Source organism: Palaemon carinicauda, chromosome 26, assembly GCF_036898095.1.
Source record: "Palaemon carinicauda isolate YSFRI2023 chromosome 26, ASM3689809v2, whole genome shotgun sequence".
NCBI classification, from domain to species: domain Eukaryota; kingdom Metazoa; phylum Arthropoda; class Malacostraca; order Decapoda; family Palaemonidae; genus Palaemon; species Palaemon carinicauda.
The window spans coordinates 38,267,010-38,293,372 of NC_090750.1; the positions used below are offsets into that span (position 1 = coordinate 38,267,010).

General features: G+C 43.4%; 1 protein-coding gene across 2 annotated transcripts in view; it reads right to left on the minus strand.

Moving 5' to 3' along the window:
• The window catches only part of mute (muscle wasted), a 421,459-nt gene that overhangs the window by 297,583 nt on the left and 97,513 nt on the right, over positions 1 to 26,363 (minus strand). For both annotated transcript variants that reach the window (XM_068349571.1, XM_068349570.1), the window contains exon 8: positions 12,564 to 12,706. In XM_068349571.1, coding sequence (XP_068205672.1) covers positions 12,564 to 12,706 — 143 coding nt within the window. The remainder of the gene's footprint in view (positions 1 to 12,563; positions 12,707 to 26,363) is intronic.

The following is a 26,363-nucleotide window of genomic DNA, read 5'->3' on the forward strand; positions in this document are numbered from 1 at the left end:
GGAAAAGAGTCTTAAGAGTGAGATCTTTCAGGGAGGCTGATTGTAACGGCTCCAACCTGTCTGACATGAGGAATCTTAGTACCACGTCTAAATTCCATCCAGGGGTAGCCAAACGACGCTCCTTGGTGGTCTCAAAAGACTTAAGGAGGTCTTGCAGATCTTTATGTTGGAAAGATCTAAGCCTCTATGCCTGAAGACCGATGCCAACATGCTTCTGTAGCCCTTGATAGTGGGAGCTGAAAGGGATCGTCCTTTTCTCAGGTATAAGAGAAAATCAGCTATTTGAGCTACAGAGGTACTGGTCGAGGATACAGAAACTGACTTGCACCAGTCTCGGAAGACTTCCCACTTCGATTGGTAGACTCTAATGGTAGACGCTCTCCTTGCTCTAGCAATCGCACTGGCTGCCTCCTTCGAAAAGCCTCTAGCTCTCGAGAGTCTTTCGATAGTCTGAAGGCAGTCAGACGAAGAGCGTGGAGGCTTTGGAGTACCTTCTTTACGTGTGGCTGACGTAGAAGGTCTACCCTTAGAGGAAGACTTCTGGGAACGTCTACTAACCATCGAAGTATCTCGGTGAACCATTCTCTCGCGGGCCAGAGGGGAGCAACTAACGTCAACCTTGTCCCTTCGTGAGAGGCGAACTTCTGCAGTACCTTGTTGACAATCTTGAACGGTGGGAATGCGTAGAGATCCAGATGTGACCAATCTAGGAGGAAAGCATCTATATGTATTGCTGCTGGGTCCGGGACTGGAGAGCAATAGATTGGAAGCCTCTTGGTCAGCGAGGTTGCAAAGAGATCTATGGATGGTTTACCCCAAGTGGCCCAAAGTCTCTTGCACACATCCTTGTGGAGGGTCCATTCGGTTGGAATTACTTGCCCTTTCCGACTGAGACAATCTGCTATGACGTTCAAGTTGCCTTGGATGAACCTCGTTACTAGGGAGATGTCTTGACCTTTTGACCAGATAAGCAGGTCCCTTGCGATCTCGTACAACGTCAGTGAGTGGGTACCTCCTTGTTTGGAGATGTACGCCAAGGCTGTGGTGTTGTCCGAGTTTACTTCCACCACTTTGCCTCGAAGGAGATACTCGAAGCTTTTCAAGGCCAGATGAACTGCCAACAGCTCCTTGCAGTTGATATGCATGCTCCTCTGACTCGAGTTCCACAGACCTGAGCATTCCCGACCGTCCAGTGTAGCGCCCCAGCCCAAGTCCGATGCGTCCGAGAAGAGAACGTGGTGGGGAGTCTGAACAGCCAGGGGAAGACCCTCTCTTAGGTTGATATTGTCCTTCCACCAAGTCAGACAAGACTTTATCTTTCCGGAAATCGGGATCGAGACCGCTTCTAGCGTCTTGTCCTTTTTCCAGTGAAAAGCCAGATGGTATTGAAGAGGACGGAGGTGTAGTCTTCCTAGTGATACAAACTGTTCCAGGGATGACAGCGTCCCCACCAGACTCATCCACAGCCTGACTGAGCAGCGTTCCTTCTTCAGCATCTTCTGGATGGATAGCAGGGCTTGATCTATTCTGGGGGCTGATCGTCTTGTTGTTCAGCAACGTCCTCATCAGATAGTTCCTCATCCGAAAACTGATGAGGAAACAGCAACGGAGTGGGCAACGTCTGGCTCGCTGAGTCCGGTCGCACTGGTGCATGCGTGACGGAGCCGGACGCAACGTCATGGAACTGCTGCACAGTCTGTGAACTGTCAACAACCATGGGTGCGCGAGGAAGCACAGCGTCCACCCGAGACTGTCTAGACCGTCTGGGTTGTGCAGTCAACACCATACCGGGTTGCTGAGGTTGACGCACCGCGTCAAAACAAGTCACCTCTGATGGTTGTTGAACGTCCTGAACGTCAACAACCACCTCCGAGCGTCGCTTAACGTCAACGTGCGGCTGGCAACCCACACTGGGTCGCATCGGTGGAGGAACCACCTCAACTGGTAGACGCGAGAAGGTTACCTCAGCGTCAACAGGACGCACAACCGACCGGTTGGAAGGTTGTTGGCCAGAAGGTTCGGCAGCAACCTTCTCCGCATTAAAGTCCTCTATCAAGGACGCAAGCTTGGACTGCATGTCTTGCAGCAAAGCCCATTTAGGGTCTACGGGAGCAGGTGCGGCAACAGACGGGGTTAGCGACTGAGGCGGTACCGCTTTCCATCCCTGAAAGCCTTGTTTATGCATGACATAATTGTACAGCAAAACTTCAAAGGCTCGAAAAGAGCTGTGAAGTTGACCTGTAAAAAACTTGGAGCGTCTCCTGGCCAGGCGCCAGGGAGAGTCTACGAGATTTGAGAAGTCTATCTGGGCAGAGGCAGGAACTCCCAAGCCGAGAACTTCTCTCGTGTCATATCAGACTCTCGCTCTATAAGCCAGTTTAAAAGAAGGGAAAGCAAAGGCTGTATCCCCAAAACTCCTCCTGGTGATAAACCAGTTGCCTAGCAAACGTAAAGCTCTCTAGGAGAGCGAGAGAGCACTAGCTTATAAACAACGGCTTCGAAGTAGCTAGGCCTAGTGTAAGCACTGACGTTTAGGCGAACGAGGAGCAGCAGTTACAAAAAGATCCGGACAAAGATCCTTAAAAATCAGCATGATTTAATTAAAGTCCATAGAGGGCTAAGCAGCTTTAGGCTCCTCTCCGTCTGACAGAGTCCTCAAGGGAATATCAGTAGGAGGGGGAACAGCAACTTCCTCATCTAAAGGAACCTTGTACGATAAAAGCTGAGTCTCAAGCAAGGGAGAGACCTACCGTGGTGGCAATGCTTTACAAGCAGAGTCCACACGCACTGGTGCATTAGTAGCGGACCAGGACGCAACGTCATGTAACTGCTTGACAGTCTGTGAACTGTCAACAACTGAACTGTCAACAACAACAGGTGCGTGAGGACGCACAGCGTCCACTCGAGACTGCTTTGACTGCCTAGACTGAGCAGTCAAAACAACTCTAGAATGCGGAGGTTGACGCACAGCGTCAAAACAAGTCAACTCCGATTGTTAGCGAACGTCCTGAACGTCAACAGGAGCATCAGCAAGTGGCCTAACGTCCAAATGTGGCTGAAAATCCACACGAGACCGCATCGAGTGTGGTTCTAAACAACCTGACTGACGTGACTTAGCTACGCAAACGTCAACAGGATGCACAAAGGAACGTTAGGTTGGCTGAAAGCCAGGATATCGATGAGATAAACGGCTAGACTCAACGGACTAATCGGCAGAATAGTCTTCCATAAGGGAGGCAAGCATATTCTGCATGTCTTGCCGTACAACCCATTAAGGATCAACGGAAATGGTTGCGGTAAGAGACGAGGGTAACGTCTGTGACCGCAACACTTTGCCAACAAAAAAGACTCTCGGAGTCTGTGTTGCGCTTTTGTTAGGCGGCGAGCAGTTTTCCGATGACTGTATAGGGTCAGAGCTGTCCTAATGGCTGCAACCAGGACGCTGGACCTGTCCTGAAAGGACTGACTTTCGCTTAAGGGCCTCGAAACCCTGTGACAGGTTTCTTATGCGAAAAGCCTTCGGATGACGAGGAGAAAAACGTCTCTCTCGCCTTATGGTAGGGGAGATCTTGGTAAGATACACCCGATACCATAGAGGGAAACGTCTGTTCGCTGATCAAGGCCTCTCGAACCCATAAGTCGTACAACATTACTTCTCCCCTGGGCTTGGGAGCTTGCAAGAGGTCCCGGACTAGGTGAACGACAGGCACGAACAGACGAACCCTCGGACGCAACACTGTAACACTTTGCGCAATATCACTTTATCACTACGATTTTCTGTATTGCACTTATTTCACTGAAATCGAAACTTTTACTGATTTCTACCTGAAGCACGCAATTCTACCCTCATCAAAAGGTAGTAAATGCGAAATCAGTCGTATAATGCAAGCACATTAATACCAGCAAAAAAACAGTAAACATCTTTTAAGATAAAAAAAAAAATCAGTGGTTGGGGAAGAGAATAAACACTAGTTCATTCAAAACTACGTTTTCAATCTCTCACAGTATATTGCCTGGGGACGAGAATAAAATGTTATTTTCATTAGTAAAATAAATTTTTGAATATACTTACCCGATGATCATGTAGCTGTCAACTCTGTTGCCCGACAGAAATCTACGGTCGGGATACGCCAGCGATCGCTATACAGGTGGGGGTGTACACAACAGCGCCATCTGTGGTCAGGTACTCCAGTACTTCTTGTCAACACCACCTCAATTTTTTCCTCGGTCCACTGGTTCTCTATGGGGAGGAAGGGTGAGTCAATTAAATCATGATCATCGGGTAAGTATATTCAAAAATTTATTTTACTAATGAAAATAACATTTTTCAATATTAATCTTACCCGATGATCATGTAGCTGATTCACACCCAGGGTGGTGGGTGGAGACCAGCATACATGTTAACAAAGAAGCTAAGTATCCCGTATTTCATTTTATTAGTTATTCAAAAATAACATAAAATAAATAAGTACCTGGTAAGGAAGACGACTTGAACCATTACTCTGCCTTTATTAAGTACGTCTTCCTTACTGAGCGTAACGGTCCTCTTAGGATGCTGAACGACTCTTAGGTGCTGAAGTATAAAGGGCTGCAACCCATACTAAAGGACCTCATCACAACCTTTAACCTCGGCGCTTCTCAAGAAAGAATTGACCACCCGCCAAATCAACAAGGATGTGGAAGGCTTCTTAGCCGACCGTACAACCCATAAAAAGTATTCAAGAGAAAGGTTAAAAAGGTTATGGGATTATGGGAATGTAGTGGCTGAGCCCCCGCCTACTACTGCATTCGTTGCTACGAATGGTCCCAGGGTGTAGCAGTTCTCGTAAAGAGACTGGACATCTTTGAGATAGAATGATGCGAACACTGACTTGCTTCTCCAATAGGTTGCATCCATAACACTCTGCAGAGAACGGTTCTGTTTGAAGGCCACTGAAGTAGCCACAGCTCTCACTTCATGTGTCCTTACCTTGAGCAAAGCAAGGTCTTCTTCCTTCAGATGAGAATGTGCTTCCCTAATCAGAAGCCTGATTAGTAAGAAACTGAGTTCTTAGACCTTGGAAAAGAAGGCTTCTTGATAGCACACCATAAGGCTTCTGATTGTCCTCGTAAAGGTTAGGACCTTTTTAGATAGTACCTAAGAGCTCTAACTGGGCAAAGTACTCTCTCCAGTTCGTTCCCCACCAAGTTGGACAGGCTTGGGATCTCGAACGACTTAGGCCAAGGACGAGAAGGAAGCTCGTTTTAGCAAAAAACCGAGCTGCAAGGAACATGTAGCCGTTTCAGATGTGAAAACTATGTTCCTGCTGAAGGCGTGGATCTCACTTACTCTTTTAGCTGTTGCCAAGCACACGAGGAAAAGAGTTTTAATGTGAGGTCCTTAAAAGAGGCTGATTGGAGAGGTTCAAATCTTGATGACATAAGGAACCTTAGGACCACGTCTAGATTCCAGCCTGGAGTGGACAACCGACGTTCCTTTGAGGTCTCAAAAGACCTAAGGAAGTCCTGTAGATCTTTGTTGGTGGAAAGATCCAAGCCTCTGTGGCGGAAAACCGCTGCCAACATACTTCTGTAACCCTTGATCGTAGGAGCTGAAAGGGATCTTACGTTCCTTAGATGTAACAGGAAGTCAGCAATCTGGGTTACAGTGGTACTGGTTGAGGAAACTGGATTGGCCTTGTACCAGCTTCGGAAGACTTCCCCTTTAGACTGAAAGACTCTGAGAGTGGATGTCCTCCTTGCACTGGCAATCGCTCTGGCTGCCTCCTTCGAAAAGCCCCTAGCTCTTGAGAGTCTTTCGATAGTCTGAAGGCAGTCAGACGAAGAGCGTGGAGGATTGGGTGTACCTTCTTTACGTGAGGTTGACGTAGAAGGTCCACTCCTAGAGGAAGAGTCCTGGGAATGTCGACCAGCCATTGCAGTACCTCTATGAACCATTCTCTCGCGGGCCAGAGGGGAGCAACCAACGTCAGCCGTGTCCCTTTGCGAGAGGCGAACTTCTGAAGTACCCTGTTGACAATCTTGAACGGCGGGAATGCATACAGGTCGAGATGGGACCAATCCAGCAGAAAAGCATCCACGTGAACTGCTGCTGGGTCTGGAATCGGAGAACAATACAACAGGAGTCTCTAGGTTATCGAGGTAGCGAACAGATCTATGGTTGGCTGACCCCACAGGGCCCAAAGTCTGCTGCAAACATTCTTGTGAAGGGTCCACTCTGTGGGGATGACCTGACCCTTCCGGCTGAGGCGATCTGCCATGACATTCATATCGCCCTGAATGAACCTCGTTACCAGCGTGAGCTTTCGATCTTTTGACCAGATGAGGAGGTCCCTTGCGATCTAGAACAACTTCCACGAATGAGTCCCTCCCTGCTTGGAGATGTAAGCCAAGGCTGTGGTGTTGTCAGAGTCCACCTCCACCACCTTGTTAAGCTGGAGGGACTTGAAGTTATCAAGGCCAGATGAACCGCCAACAGCTCCTTGCAAATGATGTGAAGTGTCCTTTGCTCCTGATTCCATGTTCCCGAGCATTCCTGTCCGTCCAAAGTCGCACCCCAGCCCGTGTCTGATGCGTCCGAGAAGAGACGGCGGTCGGGTTTCTGAACAGCCAAAGGTAGACCTTCCTTGAGAAGAAAGCTGTTCTTTCACCACGTTAGAGTAGACCTCCTCTCTTCGGAAACAGGAACTGAGACCGTCTCTAGCGTCATGTCCTTTATCCAGTGAGCAGCTAGATGATACTGAAGGGGGCGGAGGTGGAGTCTCCCTAACTCGATGAACAGGGCCAGTGATGAAAGTGTCCCTGTTAGACTCATCCACTACCTGACTGAGCATCGGTTCCTTCTCAGCATGCTCTGGATGCATTCTAGGGCTTGGTAGATTCTTGGGGCCGACGGAAAAGCCCGAAAAGCTCGACTCTGAAGCTCTATACCCAGGTAGACAAAGGTCTGGGATGGGACGAGCTGAGACTCCTCTAAATTGACCAGGAGGCCCAGTTCCTTGGTCAGATCCATAGTCCATCTGAGATTCTCCAGACAGCGACGACTTGTGGGAGCTCTTAAAAGCCAGTCGTCTGACGGAGCCGGACACAAGATCATGGTACTGCTGCACAGTCTGTGAACTGTCAACCATGGGGAAGCGAGGAAGTACAGCGACAACCCGAAACTGTCTAGACTGTCTGGGTAGTACAGACAACTCCTTATCGGGTTGCTGAGGTTGCCGCACTGCGTCACAACAAGTCCCCTCTGCTGGTTGTTGAACGTCTTCCCAGTGACACACTGACTCCGTAAACAAAAAATCCTCTAACAAGGACTAAGCTTGGACTGCATGTCTTGCAACAAAGCTCAAGGTCTATGGGAGCAGGTGTGGCAACAGACGGGGTTAGCGACTGAAGCGGAACCATTACCCTCCCTGGAAGCATGTTATGCTTAAATAAAAGTCCATAGTAGGCTAAGCAGCTTAAGGCTCCTCTCCAAATGACAGAGTCCTCAAGGGAATATCAGAAGGAGGGAGAATAGCACTTTCTCATCTACAGGAACCATATCCGAGAAAAGCTAAGTTCTCTCAGTGAGGGTTTCACTGGTGCAAAAGCAGCAGACCAGAAGGCAACGTTATAAAACTGCTTGACAGTCTTGTGAGTTGGCAACAACCAAAGATGTGTGACTGAGGAGCATGCGGTAAGGTATGCAGAGCATGCTGTAAGGTATGCAGAGCATGCTGTAAGGAATGCAGAGCATGTTGTAAGGTATGCAGAGCATGCTGTATGCAGAGCATAGTATGCAGAGCATGCTGTAAGGTATGCAGAGCATGCTGTAAGGAATGCAGAGCATGCTGTAAGGTATGCAAAGCATGCTGTAAGGTATGCAGAGCATGCTGTAAGGTATGCAGAGCATGCTGTAAGGTATGCAGAGCATGCTGTATGTAGAGCATGCTGTAAGGTATGCAGAGCATGCTGTATGTAGAGCATGCTGTAAGGTATGCAGAGCATGCTGTAAGGTATGCAGAGCATGCTGTAAGGAATGCAGAGCATGTTGTAAGGTATGCAGAGCATGCTGTATGCAGAGCATAGTATGCAGAGCATGCTGTAAGGTATGCAGAGCATGCTGTAAGGAATGCAGAGCATGCTGTATGCAGAGCATGCTGTAAGGTATGCAGAGCATGCTGTAAGGTATGCAGAGCATGCTGTAAGGTATGCAGAGCATGCTGTAAGGTATGCAGAGCATGCTGTAAGGTATGCAGAGCATGTTGCATGGCATGCGGCTTATGCTGCATGGGATGAGGCTCATGCTGCATGGGATGAGGCTCATGCTGCATGGGATGAGGCTCATGCTGCATGGTATGAGGCTCATGCTGCATGGGATGAGGCTCATGCTGCAAGGGATGAGGTTCAGGCCGCATGGGTTGAGGAGGATGCCGCATAGTATGAGGCTCCTGCCTCATGGGTTGAGGAGGTTGCCGCATAGCATGAGGCTCCTGCCTCATGGGTTGAGGAGGATGCCGCATAGCATGAGGCTCCTCATAGCATGAGGCTCCTGCCTCATGGGTTAAGGAGGATGTCGCATAGCATGAGGCTCCTGCCTCATGGGTTGAGGAGGATGCCGCATAGCATGAGGCTCCTCATAGCATGAGGCTCCTGCCTCATGGGTTGAGGAGGATGTCGCATAGCATGAGGCTCCTGCCTCATGGGTTGAGGAGGATGCCGCATAGCATGAGGCTCCTCATAGCATGAGGCTCCTGCCTCATGGGTTGAGGAGGATGCCGCATAGCATGAGGCTCCTGCCTCATGGGTAGAGGAGGTTGCCGCATAGCATGAGGCTCCTGCCTCATGGGTTGAGGAGGAAGCCTCATAGTGCTGGAACCCGGCAACTCCCGATGCGGCAACTCACGCATGAAAGCAGGAGGCGCAGCAAGAACATGCGTCTGGCAGGGTGGACTGCGCATCGGAGGTGGAGCTCTCACAGGTGGAGGGTGGGAGCAGACAGCCGCAGTATCTGCTGAGCGCACAACCTCGGCGGGTTGTAGGTTAACAGGCTGCATTGTCAACCTTCCAGCATGATACTCCTGTATGAAGGAGCAAGCTGAGACTGTATAGTCTGCAGCATGGACCACTAGGGTCTATGAAAGAAAACAACAAACGGAGCTACTGTCCGTTGAGACTGAGGGTCTAAAACAGCTGGTGCGGCAACAGACGGAGTTACTGCCTGTTGCGGTACCACCTTGCCTCTCTGGGAGGTGTGCAGTTGTCGTACTGCAGCAAGTCCGAACTGACCCAGTGGCAGTGGCTACACCTAGGAGTTGGACTTGCGCGGAAGGGACCGACTTGCACTTAAAAGCTGCAAGATTTGGTCCATGGTTTCTGCGAGAAACCTCTTCCGCAGACGAGGAATAAATGGGCTCTCTTGTCTTTGTGTGGGTGGGGTGATCACGTCGGCTACGTGAGTGGATACACCCGAAACCACCGAGGGAAACGTCTGTTCGTCGATCAAGGCCTGATGAACCCATAAGTCCTTCGACATTACTTCTCCCCTGGGCTTGGGAGCTTGTAAGAGGTCCCAGACTAGGCGAACAACTGGCACGAACAGACGAACCCTCGAACGCAATACTGTAACACTTTGCGCTTATCACTTTAACACTTTTGATTTTCTGTTTGCACTTATTTCACTGAACTCGAAACTTTAAGTGGATTGTACCTGAAACATGCAATTCTATCCTTCATTAAAAGTTAGTAATTGCGAAAACAGTATTACAATGTAACAGAAAAACATAATGAAAGATAAAGAATTCAGTGGCTGGAAAAGAGACTAAACACTAGATCAAATAAACTACGTTTAAAATCTCTCACCGCATAAAGCCTGGGAACAAGAATAAAACTCTAGAAACGTTTACCTTCTTCCCCTAAAGAGACTAGGGAGAAGAGCAAAAACGATAACAACGTTACCCGCTTGAACGAAACGTTTATCCTCCTCTCTCTCCCTCCGTCTCTATCTCTCTCTCTCTTGACTTAGAACCTGAGAGATGAGCCCAATTATATATATCGTTAAAACATATTATTGTTAAAGGAAAAAAACTGAAAGATTTCCCAAATAAAATGTTCCTTTATTAGAATTAAATCCATTTAAGCTAAGAAAGAATGAACAAAACGCTAGAATCGGTTTACTCTTACTGCAACGTGAAATCGTGAATACTCTCTCTCTATCGTAACGATAGAGCGCAAGTTGAACGTTCTGAACGTCAACAACTGCGGAGACAAAACAAAACGTTAGTTCAACTTTGAAAACAGTACGAGACTATCAAAGAAATTCTTTCAAAAACATTAAAATTAAAATAGCATAAAATCTTAACAGGTAAAAACGATATGACGGGCTCAATGTTAATTAACTTCGGTTCCAAGAAAAGACCGCCTACTATTTGGAAAGGTCGCATATAAACAAACATAAAAATTAATTTTTATAAGTTTATAATAAAAGGAAGTTAATCGAAGAGGCGTATAAAAGGCGGAGAGATATAAAATAAATCTATAACTTTGTTAAGCAAAATTAAGAAAGAGAGTCTATACTCTCTTCGACACCAACACTTCCGTCTAAGGGAAGGGTCGGCCATTTAAAAGTGAAAGAGAGTTCATACTCTCTTCGTCACCAAAATTAAATCAAATTAATTCCAAAAACTTGCTAAGCTAATGTTAAAGCTTCCTGAATAGCGAAGGCTAAACTCTAGAGCAAATACATCACCAAATCGTGAACAATAACTCCAGAATCAACAGCGTATCCAAGTAGGTCTAGCCGGTGGCACGACAGAGGAAAAATTGAGGTGGTGTTGACAAGAAGTACTGGAGTACCTGACCACAGATGGCGCTGTTGTGTACACCCCCACCTGTATAGCGATCGCTGGCGTATCCCGACCGTAGATTTCTGTCGGGCAACAGAGTTGACAGCTACATGATCATCGGGTAAGATTAATATTGAAAAACTAAAAACGTTTTATCCTTTCTCCCCGTACAGAGACTAGGGAGGAGAGTAACTCGAGAACAACGTTACCCGCTTGAACGGAACGTTTTCTCTCCTCTCTCTCCCTCCGTCTCTATCTCTCTCTCTCTTTCTCTCTTGATTTCGCACCTAAGAGAAGAGCCCAATTACGTTTCGTCAAAAAAAAAACATGTTATTTGACCAAAGGAAAAAACTGAAAGGTTTTTCAATTAAAAAGTTCCTTTAAAATAGAATTTAAAACATTTAAGCTTTGAAAGAAGAATGAACAAAATGTCAGAATCGATTTACTCTTTCTGCAAAGTGAAACTGTGATACACTCTCTCTCTATCGTAACGATAGAGCGCAAACTGCGTAGCATAAATAAACTAAACGTTAGTTCATCTTTGAAAACAGTACGAAGACTATTCAAAGAAATTCTTTCATAAAATATTTCATTTAAAAAGTTTTAAATCATTAGCTCTATAAAAGCTATTTACGATTGAAAGGGCTCAACGTTGATTAACTTCGGTTTCCAAGTTAGGACCGCCTACTCTCAGGAAAGGTCGCATATAAACAAAACATTAAAATTTATTTTTTATGTTTATTATAAATGGAAAGTTAATCGAAGAGGCCTAATAAAGGCGGTGAGATATAAAATATATAGAGGAAAATCTATAATTAATTTATAACGTGATAAGATAATTACTAAAAGCCTAAACACACTTCCGTCTAAGGGAAGGGTCGGCCATTTAAAAGTCAAAGAAAGTCCATACTCTCTTTGTCACCAAAAATTAAATCTATCCAAAACGAGTTCAAGATTTAAGATGAAGATAAAACACCTGCACTGTAAAAGCTCAAACCAGAATATAGTACTTCACCAAAGATGATGGGAAAAACTCCAGGTTTCAACAGCGAGTAAAGTACGTCTTGTCGACACGTCGACAGAGAGAAAATTGAGTCTTTGTTTACATGGAGTTTGGTATCTGGCCGACAGTTGGCGCTGATGGGCACACCCGCAACCTGTATAGCGATCGCTGGCGAGTTTTTTTGTACAGTTTTTTGTCTGTCGAGCAACAGAGTTGCAGCTATATATTCACCGGCTAAGTTAAATATTTAAAAATCTATATTTCACCTTATGAGAGAGTGAAAGCATATTGACAATCTTCTGTTCCAAATGAGATTGCAAGTTAGAAAAAATAATAACATACAATATAATAACAACAACAACAATAATACTATGAACAATAGTTTATATATCTTGTTGCCATAATTTTTTTTCTAGAAGCGATCAAAGCAACCATGTCTATAGGAATTAATTTTGTTATATAATATTTCACAAATCATTTAAAATTTGTTAACATATTCAACTTGCTTTGATTGGGATGATGGACAAATTAATGCTAAAAAGACTACACATTCTTGGTAAAAACAATTCTCTCTAATAAGACATTAATAAAGCATTTCATGCATTTTCACATCAATTCAGCAAATTCTTATTTGTTTTATTCTAATCACACAAGTGCTGAAGATGAACACAAATGCAATTATAAACAATGATTTTGGAATAATGAATTAGCGAGTGAAATTGACATTTATTTGTTACCTGAGAGTACAAGGTGTGCTAATCGAAACCTGAGTGCTTGGTGTGCAGGTTGACAAAGGTGTTGTTGGTGTATATGGAGTTGTAGGAGATCCAATGGTGCTACACATATTTGTCGAAATCAAACTTTCATCATCACTATTTATCTATAAAGAGAATATCTTATATTAGTAATAACTAACTAGAAATATAATCAACTTAAGATGAAAGGAATTTCAGGCTAGAATTTGTCCTTAACACATCATACATTAATGCCCTTCCACAAACATGAACATGGAGCTATAATAATATGGAGTAAGTATTACAATTACAAATGGAAACAAAGAAATCAAGGGGTAAAATTTTACAGGACAGTTTGGGGATATCATTCAAAGGAGACCTATGTGTTAAGGAAATGAGTCCCTCAGTTTGCAAAATTTCACATATGTTGGAACTGGTGGCGGTCTTCCTAGCGTTGGAGAAACTCTGATCAAGAAGACACTCCCTCGTAATAAAGCTTTTCGTAGAAAACAAAGCAGCTGTTGGTTGCCTCAGAATTCTCATCGCAGTGACTCAACCATAATGAAGTTCCTTAGGGAGACAAATGTGTTCCTCTTGCCATTCCATCTGCCTGGTTCACTCTCCAAACTGACAGTCTGCATATGGAATAGACTTTCGACCTGAGTTCTATTCAGGAGATTCTAGTTTGTTCTGGGTCTCCAAATAGATCTGTTTGCAACATAAGAAGACCACAAACTTCTACTATACGTAACACTGGATGTGGACTCTCAAGCAGTGGTAAAAGACACTGTGAATCAAGATGAAACATATGGTGATCATTATATCTGTTTCCTAAAACGAGTTTGATTTTGAAAGCTTGGAATATCCTTCGGGGATTTTCTGGAACAGCTGTGCTTCTCCAATGTCTGAGACCAAGCCTACATCAGTTTCGGACTACACAGCTGTATCAAAACGTAGAAAGTCAGATTGTTTTCGTTTCCTTCTTTCTGACCTAATCTTCACGCTTGGTTTTTCTTCCCTGTATTCTTTAGATGAATTTCTCAGCCCATAATTTGACTTATTGACTTATTAGATGAGCTGCAAGAGGTCTCCATTCACAAGAAAATACAAACTTGTGCGGAAACTTGGACGGCTTTACAAGGGAATAAGTAACCTCGTCAGATAACCCCAGACTTCTTGGCTTCCTTTCTGGTCTACCTCTTTAAAGATAGGAAGCTCCAGCCATTAACGATCTTGTAATACAAATCGGCAATAAGACAACCTCTCAAGCGTGCATTTGACGTAGATCTAGATTCTAGACGCAGACATGTTTCATGAGATCACACAGTTTTTTGCAATACATAGACCATCTCCACCAATCTCCATTTTCTCTTGGTCTCCAGATAGGCTAATACAGGGTATGAATGAGGGCCTTGAGAAAAAGAGTCCCATCCCACACCAGGGGAGGTACGAGGGTGGGCAAGACTGTTCAAAGCTCCTCACAAGCATGGCTAACCCCCATGTTTTTGCCATTCATTCGAAAGACCTAACTCAAGGCTCAGCTGTGGCCTTTCAAGCACCAACTGAGAGGTACTTCTCTCGGGGAATGGAGACGAAAAAGTCCGCAATCTGTACTAGAGATGCTTCGAACAGAGAAGTATTTCTTCTAAGACACCAATCCCAGAAGACGGCCCACTTTATTTAGTAGACAGCGTCAGAGGACCGTAGCAGGTATTGAGAATCTCTTATGCAGATCTCACAAAAACCCCTTTGCTTGGAGAAGCTGATAGACTCCATCCATGAAGTGGATTGATGGTACAGTTAACTCTTGTTATCTTATTATTTTGTGTGTATTATTCAATTTACACATTTTAAGGAAATAAAAGATTTCTGTTTCTTCTGCTATATGTATATATTATAAGGCACCTCTAACAGTTACAAGAATTTTGAATGTCTCAAATACTTTTTAGTCCATCCGCGGAGACTCCATTTGCTCTTTGGTAGAACAATTTAGTTTAAGCATTTAGAGTATTCTTATGATCTTGTCTAACTTATTCTTGAGCTTGTTTGCCCTGTTACTGTTTACTACATTCACTGGAAGTCTATACAAAGCATTAGAAATTACCGCATTGAGTGGTGTTGTATCTTTTCAATTCCAGTTTGTATCCGTTCCCTCTGGACCGATTTGTGCTAAGCGTGAATAGATTGTTGTAATCTACATTTTTTATTCCTTTAAGAATTTCTAATACCTCAATTAACTGTCCCCTTACTCATCAAGTTTGTAGATCAAATAACTTCAAAAGTTCCATCCTCCGTCTATATCCTAATTGCCTTAGTGCTGGAGCTAGTTAGGTGGCCCTATTTTTAACTACTTCCAGTCTATCTAATACTTGGAGCCCAGAATTGGACTCCATATTCTAGGTGGGGTCTTACTAGTGATGTGTGCAGCTGTAGTAGTATCTTTCTGTATTTTAATTGTCTCTTTATGTAACCTATTAGTTTTTGTGCTTTCTTTTCAGTTATTTTGTAAGTAAAAAAAATTGCCACATTGATGGTGTTGTATCTTTTCAATTCCAGTTTGTATCCATTGCCTCTGGACTGATTTGTGCTAAGCATGAATAGATTGTTGTAATCTACATTTGTTATTCCTTTAAGGGGGGCCAGCCAGAATGCCAATACAGTATATGGGGTATAGGAAGAAAAATACAAAATCCTGAAAAAATTCACTGAGCTTCATATGGCAATAGAGAATGCGTATACGAAATCTTTTGTCAAAATTCCTCTTACTTTCATAGTTACAGGGTAATTAGTAAAAATAACTCAATAAACCATAACCATTGTTCCCTACAAGAAAATGCAGTATTTCTTCTGTTATAGTAAATTTTGATAATAATTACATTTTAATGTAAAAGAAATTGTGAACAATGTTGCTAACATAAGGAGGAAGAAAATTTGCTCTAAAAAGGGAGAGAGAGAGAGAGAGAGAGAGAGAGAGAGAGAGAGAGAGAGAGAGAGAGAGAGAGAGAGAGAGAGAGAGAGAGATGGCCTTGCCTGACACAAGTAAAAGAAGCAAGATATTGAGCAAAAGGATCTCCATTTATGAGTAAATTATGACAAATAACTTTTTTTTCGTTTATCAATACCCAAATAAAGAACATAAAATTCATAATAATCAGGATCTATTAATATTGTCTTTGTAAAAATACAAAGAAAAACTTTGAATGCCCTCTGACATTCACTATTTTTTAAGTTTGTTTTTCCCGTTTTCAGCAAGAATTTTATCATTTGAGAGAGAGAGAGAGAGAGAGAGAGAGAGAGAGAGAGAGAGAGAGAGAGAGAGAGAGAGAGAGAGAGAGAGAGAGAGAGAGAGAGAGACTGCTTTGCTTCACAGGAGCCAAAAGAAGCACTATATTGAGCAAAGGGATCTTCATGATAAATAATTTTGTTTTCTTGTAATAGTACCAAAAAAGCAGCATAAAATCCATAATAATCATGATTTATCAATATTGTCTTTGTGAAAATACAAAGAAAAACATTGAACGCCCGTATCTCAACACTATACTTATTGCCATTCAAATTCAAGTGTCTCCCTTAGTTTTAAAGATATAGCATTAAAATTTGGTATATAACTTACAAAGACAATATAAAACAATAAAATGAAGCCTTTTTTTTCCAATTTATGTTTCAGATTTTTTTTCTTAATTTTTTCCCTTGATTTTTAGGGTTTATTTTTTACCATAATGAAAAAATTTCATATCTGGCAAAAATATTTCTTTTAGAAAAAAAAAAATTCGTATTATTGGAGGTCTATATCAGGTCTATAAAGGGTAGTAATCCCAGATCTTAGTAATAATTATCAAGGGATAAGATGGAATTTGAAAAACACCAATTTTCAGGATAAATTGCCCCGGCGTCGCAAAACCAAAGGTCAGAGGCAAAAATCCTATGCAGTTTGGAGATGTCCTAAGTCACCTTATTAAGTGGTATGAATGTCAAAGTCCTGTCATTAAAAATCGGCATTAGCCGGCCAGCCCCCTTAAGAATGTTGAATGCCTCTATTAATTGTCTCTTTAGTCATCGAGTTTGTAGATCAAATAAGTTTAAACGTTCCATCCTCCGTCTATATCTGAATTGCCTTAGTGTTGGAACTAGTTTGGTGACCTTGGCTTGTACTACTTCCAGTCACCTATATCCTTCTGAATACTTGGCCTTGAAAAGAAGAGCATACGAGTAATTGCTAATGATACAGATGTGTTTATGCTATTCACATACTTCTATGTGATGAAACAAATGTTATGTAGCTTCTTTATGGTTAGTATTAGTATGAATCCTGATAGAGCAGGTGTTGAAATTAAAGCTACTACAGCACAACATGCCAACATCATGTCACCATTTCATGGTTCTTTGGTATTGGTAAACACAGTCATGAAAATACTTTGATCTGGAAAATTATCCTGCAAAGTTGATGTTTTACAGGAAGACATGAATGGTATTATCAAATAGACAACCAAGTTTATGTCCGCATGTTATAGATACTAAAAAGAAGACATCATGGCTAGCCTGCTATACACTGTTTGGTACAAAAAAAAAAAGTCCTATAAGAAGTTAAATGCAGCTCCTCATCTGAAATCATTACTTTCCACAACAAAGGCTTTCAGAGAGCATGCTTATAGAGCTCATTTATAGGAAGCTATTTGCAGAAGTCCATTAGATCCTGGCCCTCCTGCTCTTAACCCACTTCACTATGATTGGTCATATAATGATACAGTGTACAAGGTATCACAAGTTGCCCTTCCTCTAGATGTGTCTCCAGTACCCGTTGAAGTCCTCAGATTGATCATGTGTGGCTGTTCCTCTTCTCAGCCATGTTTAACATCATGATGCAGTTGTATTTCAGCCCAACTTCCTGTTTCACTTTCTATGCATGTCAGGGAACTGATGAATGCAAAAAACAACAAACTATTAAAGATACTCGAGTCTCTAGTGACGAAAATAATAATGATGATGATATGAAGGTTGGCCAGATCACCAGGCACCCATTAAGTAGCCACCCGCTGAGTGGCTACTTTCCTCTTGGCAAGGGCAGAAGAGATTCTTTAGCTATGGTAAGCAGCTCTTCTAGGAGGACACTCCAAAATCAAACCATTATTCTCTAGTCTTGGGTAGTGCCATAGCCTGTGTGTCATGGCCTTCCATTGTCTTGGATTAAAGTTCTCTTGCTTGAGGGTACAATCGAGCACACTGTTCTATCTTATTTCTCTTTCTCTTGCCTTTTTTTTAAGTTTTTATAGTTTATACGTGAAAGATCTAATTTAAAGATGTTACTGTTCTTAAAATATTTTATTCTGATTGTTTATAACTTTTCTTGTAGTTTATTCATTTTCTTTTTTCTTTTCCTCGCTGGCTATTTTTCCCTGTTGAAGCCCTTGGGATTATAGCATCTTGCTTTTCCAACTAGGGCTATAGCTTAGCTTGTATTAATAATAATAATAATAATAATAATAATAATAATAATAATAATAATAATAAAAATAACAATAATAATAATAATAATAATAATAATAATAATAATAATAATAATAATAATAACAACTTGAGGAATTGAGAAATAAACCTAAACCTCTAATTTCCCTGTTGAAGCCCTTAGGCTCATAGCATTTTGCTTTTCCAACTATTTTGCTTTTCCAACTAGAGTTATAGCTTAGCCTGTTCAAATAATAATAATAATAATAATAATAATAATAATAATAATAATAATAATAATAATAATAATAATAATAATAATAATAATTTGATGAGTATTTGAGAAATAAGCCTAAATTTCTAATACTAAAACTTGTCTTTCATCTTTATAAATTTTATCTTTGTAGTTTTGTCTTTACAATGCAAGTGATTATATTGAAGTTCAGAGCATGTGGTGTTTTAAGTGGCTATTCTGTCTTCAGCAGTTGATTTACATGCTTTAAGTTATGGTTAAGTATATGAAATTGTTACTTTGAAATTGAAATTATGATCAAAATGTGACTGAGGTTGAAGTCATGGTCAAGTACAAAAAAATTATTAGTTTGAAAATGAAAATGTGATCAAAATGTGACTGAGCTTGAAGTCAAGGTTAAGTATATAAAATTGTTAGTTTGAAAAGGAAAATGTGGTCAAAATGTGACTGACCTTGAAGTCAAGGTTAAGTATATAAAATTGTTAGTTTGAAAATGAAAATGTGGTCAAAATGTGACTGACCTTGAAGTCAAGGTTAAGTATATAAAATTGTTAGTTTGAAAATGAAAATGTGGTCAAAATGTGACTGACCTTGAAGTCAAGGTTAAGTATATAAAATTGTTAGTTTGAAACTGAAAATGTGACCAAAATGTAACTGAGCTTGAAGGCATGGTTAAGCATATAAAATTATTAGTTTGAAAATGAAAATGTAATCAAACTGACTAAGCTTGAAGTCATGGTTAAGTATATGAAATTCTTAGTTTGAAACCGAAAATTTTATAAAAAGGTGACATGTTGAACACTTTACTTGATTGCTTTGTGTATTATTCAATATAGCATAACAAATTTTATTTTAAAAGTTTTTCTATGCTTCATAATCATTCTTAACCCCAAAAACCTAATTTCAACATTCAAAATGAGGTCTGTACTATAATTATTCAAACTGAGGTCTATACTACAACTACAAGTCAAGATATAGAAGATAATAGAAATAGCAATTGGGTATTGATGGCCTTGAATTTCTTCAATAAAATATCTTTCCCGAGGATGCCTGCTTGGCACCTGGGTTACTTTTAATCTTAAGAGCCTTACCAACCACAAATAACAATAAAACAGTATCAAACACAAAACTAGGTCAAGGCCCCCTCCCATTGGACTATAGAGGCACTTTGCAGGGAGAGAAAATGGAAAATATGTTATTTTCATTAGTAAAATAAATTTTTGAATATACTTACCCGATGATCATGTAGCTGTCAACTCTGTTGCCCGACAGAAATCTACGGTCGGGATACGCCAGCGATCGCTATACAGGTGGGGGTGTACACAACAGCGCCATCTGTGGTCAGGTACTCCAGTACTTCTTGTCAACACCACCTCAATTTTTTCCTCGGTCCACTGGTTCTCTATGGGGAGGAAGGGTGGGTCAATTAAATCATGATCATCGGGTAAGTATATTCAAAAATTTATTTTACTAATGAAAATAACATTTTTCAATATTAATCTTACCCGATGATCATGTAGCTGATTCACACCCAGGGTGGTGGGTGGAGACCAGCATACATGTTAACAAAGAAGCTAAGTATCCCGTATTTCATTTTATTAGTTATTCAAAAATAACAAAATAAATAAGTACCTGGTAAGGAAGACGACTTGAACCATTACTCTGCCTTTATTAAGTACGTCTTCCTTACTGAGCGTAGCGGTCCTCTTAGGATGCTGAACGACTCTTAGGTGCTGAAGTATAAAGGGCTGCAACCCATACTAAAGGACCTCATCACAACCTTTAACCTCGGCGCTTCTCAAGAAAGAATTGACCACCCGCCAAATCAACAAGGATGTGGAAGGCTTCTTAGCCGACCGTACAACCCATAAAAAGTATTCAAGAGAAAGGTTAAAAAGGTTATGGGATTATGGGAATGTAGTGGCTGAGCCCCCGCCTACTACTGCATTCGTTGCTACGAATGGTCCCAGGGTGTAGCAGTTCTCGTAAAGAGACTGGACATCTTTGAGATAGAATGATGCGAACACTGACTTGCTTCTCCAATAGGTTGCATCCATAACACTCTGCAGAGAACGGTTCTGTTTGAAGGCCACTGAAGTAGCCACAGCTCTCACTTCATGTGTCCTTACCTTCAGCAAAGCAAGGTCTTCTTCCTTCAGATGAGAATGTGCTTCCCTAATCAGAAGCCTGATTTAGTAAGAAACTGAGTTCTTAGACCTTGGAAGAGAAGGCTTCTTGATAGCACACCATAAGGCTTCTGATTGTCCTCGTAAAGGTTATGACCTTTTTAGATAGTACCTAAGAGTTCTAACTGGGCAAAGTACTCTCTCCAGTTCGTTCCCCACCAAGTTGGACAGGCTTGGGATCTCGAACGACTTAGGCCAAGGACGAGAAGGAAGCTCGTTTTAGCAAAAAACCGAGCTGCAAGGAACATGTAGCCGTTTCAGATGTGAAAACTATGTTCCTGCTGAAGGCGTGGATCTCACTTACTCTTTTAGCTGTTGCCAAGCACACGAGGAAAAGAGTTTTTAATGTGAGGTCCTTAAAAGAGGCTGATTGGAGAGGTTCAAATCTTGATGACATAAGGAACCTTAGGACCACGTCTAGATTCCAGCCTGGAGTGGACAACCGACGTTCCTTTGAGGTCTCAAAAGACCTAAGGAGGTCCTGTAGATCTTTGTTGGTGGAAAGATCCAAGCCTCTATGGCGGAAAACCGCTGCCAACATACTTCTGTAACCCTTGATCGTAGGAGCTGAAAGGGATCTTACGTTCCTTAGATGTAACAGGAAGTCAGCAATCTGGGTTACAGTGGTACTGGTTGAGGAAACTGGATTGGCCTTGTACCAGCTTCGGAAGACTTCCCCTTTAGACTGAAAGACTCTGAGAGTGGATGTCCTCCTTGCACTGGCAATCGCTCTGGCTGCCTCCTTCGAAAAGCCCCTAGCTCTTGAGAGTCTTTCGATAGTCTGAAGGCAGTCAGACGAAGAGCGTGGAGGATTGGGTGTACCTTCTTTACGTGAGGTTGACGTAGAAGGTCCACTCCTAGAGGAAGAGTCCTGGGAATGTCGACCAGCCATTGCAGTACCTCTATGAACCATTCTCTCGCGGGCCAGAGGGGAGCAACCAACGTCAGCCGTGTCCCTTTGCGAGAGGCGAACTTCTGAAGTACCCTGTTGACAATCTTGAACGGCGGGAATGCATACAGGTCGAGATGGGACCAATCCAGCAGAAAAGCATCCACGTGAACTGCTGCTGGGTCTGGAATCGGAGAACAATACAACAGGAGTCTCTAGGTTATCGAGGTAGCGAACAGATCTATGGTTGGCTGACCCCACAGGGCCCAAAGTCTGCTGCAAACATTCTTGTGAAGGGTCCACTCTGTGGGGATGACCTGACCCTTCCGGCTGAGGCGATCTGCCATGACATTCATATCGCCCTGAATGAACCTCGTTACCAGCGTGAGCTTTCGATCTTTTGACCAGATGAGGAGGTCCCTTGCGATCTAGAACAACTTCCACGAATGAGTCCCTCCCTGCTTGGAGATGTAAGCCAAGGCTGTGGTGTTGTCAGAGTCCACCTCCACCACCTTGTTAAGCTGGAGGGACTTGAAGTTATCAAGGCCAGATGAACCGCCAACAGCTCCTTGCAAATGATGTGAAGTGTCCTTTGCTCCTGATTCCATGTTCCCGAGCATTCCTGTCCGTCCAAAGTCGCACCCCAGCCCGTGTCTGATGCGTCCGAGAAGAGACGGCGGTCGGGTTTCTGAACAGCCAAAGGTAGACCTTCCTTGAGAAGAAAGCTGTTCTTTCACCACGTTAGAGTAGACCTCCTCTCTTCGGAAACAGGAACTGAGACCGTCTCTAGCGTCATGTCCTTTATCCAGTGAGCAGCTAGATGATACTGAAGGGGGCGGAGGTGGAGTCTCCCTAACTCGATGAACAGGGCCAGTGATGAAAGTGTCCCTGTTAGACTCATCCACTACCTGACTGAGCATCGGTTCCTTCTCAGCATGCTCTGGATGCATTCTAGGGCTTGGTAGATTCTTGGGGCCGACGGAAAAGCCCGAAAAGCTCGACTCTGAAGCTCTATACCCAGGTAGACAAAGGTCTGGGATGGGACGAGCTGAGACTCCTCTAAATTGACCAGGAGGCCCAGTTCCTTGGTCAGATCCATAGTCCATCTGAGATTCTCCAGACAGCGACGACTTGTGGGAGCTCTTAAAAGCCAGTCGTCTGACGGAGCCGGACACAAGATCATGGTACTGCTGCACAGTCTGTGAACTGTCAACCATGGGGAAGCGAGGAAGTACAGCGACAACCCGAAACTGTCTAGACTGTCTGGGTAGTACAGACAACTCCTTATCGGGTTGCTGAGGTTGCCGCACTGCGTCACAACAAGTCCCCTCTGCTGGTTGTTGAACGTCTTCCCAGTGACACACTGACTCCGTAAACAAAAAATCCTCTAACAAGGACTAAGCTTGGACTGCATGTCTTGCAACAAAGCTCAAGGTCTATGGGAGCAGGTGTGGCAACAGACGGGGTTAGCGACTGAAGCGGAACCATTACCCTCCCTGGAAGCATGTTATGCTTAAATAAAAGTCCATAGTAGGCTAAGCAGCTTAAGGCTCCTCTCCAAATGACAGAGTCCTCAAGGGAATATCAGAAGGAGGGAGAATAGCACTTTCTCATCTACAGGAACCATATCCGAGAAAAGCTAAGTTCTCTCAGTGAGGGTTTCACTGGTGCAAAAGCAGCAGACCAGAAGGCAACGTTATAAAACTGCTTGACAGTCTTGTGAGTTGGCAACAACCAAAGATGTGTGACTGAGGAGCATGCGGTAAGGTATGCAGAGCATGCTGTAAGGTATGCAGAGCATGCTGTAAGGAATGCAGAGCATGTTGTAAGGTATGCAGAGCATGCTGTATGCAGAGCATAGTATGCAGAGCATGCTGTAAGGTATGCAGAGCATGCTGTAAGGAATGCAGAGCATGCTGTAAGGTATGCAAAGCATGCTGTAAGGTATGCAGAGCATGCTGTAAGGTATGCAGAGCATGCTGTAAGGTATGCAGAGCATGCTGTATGTAGAGCATGCTGTAAGGTATGCAGAGCATGCTGTATGTAGAGCATGCTGTAAGGTATGCAGAGCATGCTGTAAGGTATGCAGAGCATGCTGTAAGGAATGCAGAGCATGTTGTAAGGTATGCAGAGCATGCTGTATGCAGAGCATAGTATGCAGAGCATGCTGTAAGGTATGCAGAGCATGCTGTAAGGAATGCAGAGCATGCTGTATGCAGAGCATGCTGTAAGGTATGCAGAGCATGCTGTAAGGTATGCAGAGCATGCTGTAAGGTATGCAGAGCATGCTGTAAGGTATGCAGAGCATGCTGTAAGGTATGCAGAGCATGTTGCATGGCATGCGGCTTATGCTGCATGGGATGAGGCTCATGCTGCATGGGATGAGGCTCATGCTGCATGGGATGAGGCTCATGCTGCATGGTATGAGGCTCATGCTGCATGGGATGAGGCTCATGCTGCAAGGGATGAGGTTCAGGCCGCATGGGTTGAGGAGGATGCCGCATAGTATGAGGCTCCTGCCTCATGGGTTGAGGAGGTTGCCGCATAGCATGAGGCTCCTGCCTCATGGGTTGAGGAGGATGCCGCATAGCATGAGGCTCCTCATAGCATGAGGCTCCTGCCTCATGGGTTAAGGAGGATGTCGCATAGCATGAGGCTCCTGCCTCATGGGTTGAGGAGGATGCCGCATAGCATGAGGCTCCTCATAGCATGAGGCTCCTGCCTCATGGGTTGAGGAGGATGTCGCATAGCATGAGGCTCCTGCCTCATGGGTTGAGGAGGATGCCGCATAGCATGAGGCTCCTCATAGCATGAGGCTCCTGCCTCATGGGTTGAGGAGGATGCCGCATAGCATGAGGCTCCTGCCTCATGGGTAGAGGAGGTTGCCGCATAGCATGAGGCTCCTGCCTCATGGGTTGAGGAGGAAGCCTCATAGTGCTGGAACCCGGCAACTCCCGATGCGGCAACTCACGCATGAAAGCAGGAGGCGCAGCAAGAACATGCGTCTGGCAGGGTGGACTGCGCATCGGAGGTGGAGCTCTCACAGGTGGAGGGTGGGAGCAGACAGCCGCAGTATCTGCTGAGCGCACAACCTCGGCGGGTTGTAGGTTAACAGGCTGCATTGTCAACCTTCCAGCATGATACTCCTGTATGAAGGAGCAAGCTGAGACTGTATAGTCTGCAGCATGGACCACTAGGGTCTATGAAAGAAAACAACAAACGGAGCTACTGTCCGTTGAGACTGAGGGTCTAAAACAGCTGGTGCGGCAACAGACAGAGTTACTGCCTGTTGCGGTACCACCTTGCCTCTCTGGGAGGTGTGCAGTTGTCGTACTGCAGCAAGTCCGAACTGACCCAGTGGCAGTGGCTACACCTAGGAGTTGGACTTGCGCGGAAGGGACCGACTTGCACTTAAAAGCTGCAAGATTTGGTCCATGGTTTCTGCGAGAAACCTCTTCCGCAGACGAGGAATAAATGGGCTCTCTCGTCTTTGTGTGGGTGGGGTGATCACGTCGGCTACGTGAGTGGATACAGCCGAAACCACGTAGGGAAACGTCTGTTCGTCGATCAAGGCCTGATGAACCCATAAGTCCTTCGACATTACTTCTCCCCTGGGCTTGGGAGCTTGTAAGAGGTCCCAGACTAGGCGAACAACTGGCACGAACAGACGAACCCTCGAACGCAACACTGTAACACTTTGTGCTTATCACTTTATCACTTTTGATTTTCTGTTTGCACTTATTTCACTGAACTCGAAACTTTAAGTGGATTGTACCTGAAACACGCAATTCTATCCTTCATTAAAAGTTAGTAATTGCGAAAACAGTATTACAATGTAACAGAAAAACATAATGAAAGATAAAGAATTCAGTGGCTGGAAAAGAGACTAAACACTAGATCAAATAAACTACGTTTAAAATCTCTCACCGCATAAAGCCTGGGAACAAGAATAAAACTCTAGAAACGTTTACCTTCTTCCCCTAAAGAGACTAGGGAGAAGAGCAAAAACGATAACAACGTTACCCGCTTGAACAAAACGTTTATCCTCCTCTCTCTCCCTCCGTCTCTATCTCTCTCTCTCTTGACTTAGAACCTGAGAGATGAGCCCAATTATATATATCGTTAAAACATATTATTGTTAAAGGAAAAAAACTGAAAGATTTCCCAAATAAAAAGTTCATTTATTAGAATTAAAACCATTTAAGCTAAGAAAGAATGAACAAATCGCTAGAATCGGTTTACTCTTACTGCAACGTGAAACCGTGAATACTCTCTCTCTATCGTAACGATAGAGCGCAAGTTGAACGTTCTGAACGTCAACAACTGCGGAGACAAAACAAAACGTTAGTTCAACTTTGAAAACAGTACGAGACTATCAAAGAAATTCTTTCAAAAACATTAAAATTAAAATAGCATAAAATCTTAACAGGTAAAAACGATATGACGGGCTCAATGTTAATTAACTTCGGTTCCAAGAAAAGACCGCCTACTATTAGGAAAGGTCGCATATAAACAAACATAAAAATTAATTTTTATAAGTTTATAATAAAAGGAAGTTAATCGAAGAGGCCTATAAAAGGCGGAGAGATATAAAATAAATCTATAACTTTGTTAAGCAAAATTAAGAAAGAGAGTCTATACTCTCTTCGACACCAACACTTCCGTCTAAGGGAAGGGTCGGCCATAAAAGTGAAAGAGAGTTCATACTCTCTTCGTCACCAAAATTAAATCAAATTAATTCCAAAAACTTGCTAAGCTAATGTTAAAGCTTCCTGAATAGCGAAGGCTAAACTCTAGAGCAAATACATCACCAAATCGTGAACAATAACTCCAGAATCAACTGCGTATCCAAGTAGGTCTAGCCGGTGGCACGACAGAGGAAAAAGTTGAGGTGGTGTTGACAAGAAGTACTGGAGTACCTGACCACAGATGGCGCTGTTGTGTACACCCCCACCTGTATAGCGATCGCTGGCGTATCCCGACCGTAGATTTCTGTCGGGCAACAGAGTTGACAGCTACATGATCATCGGGTA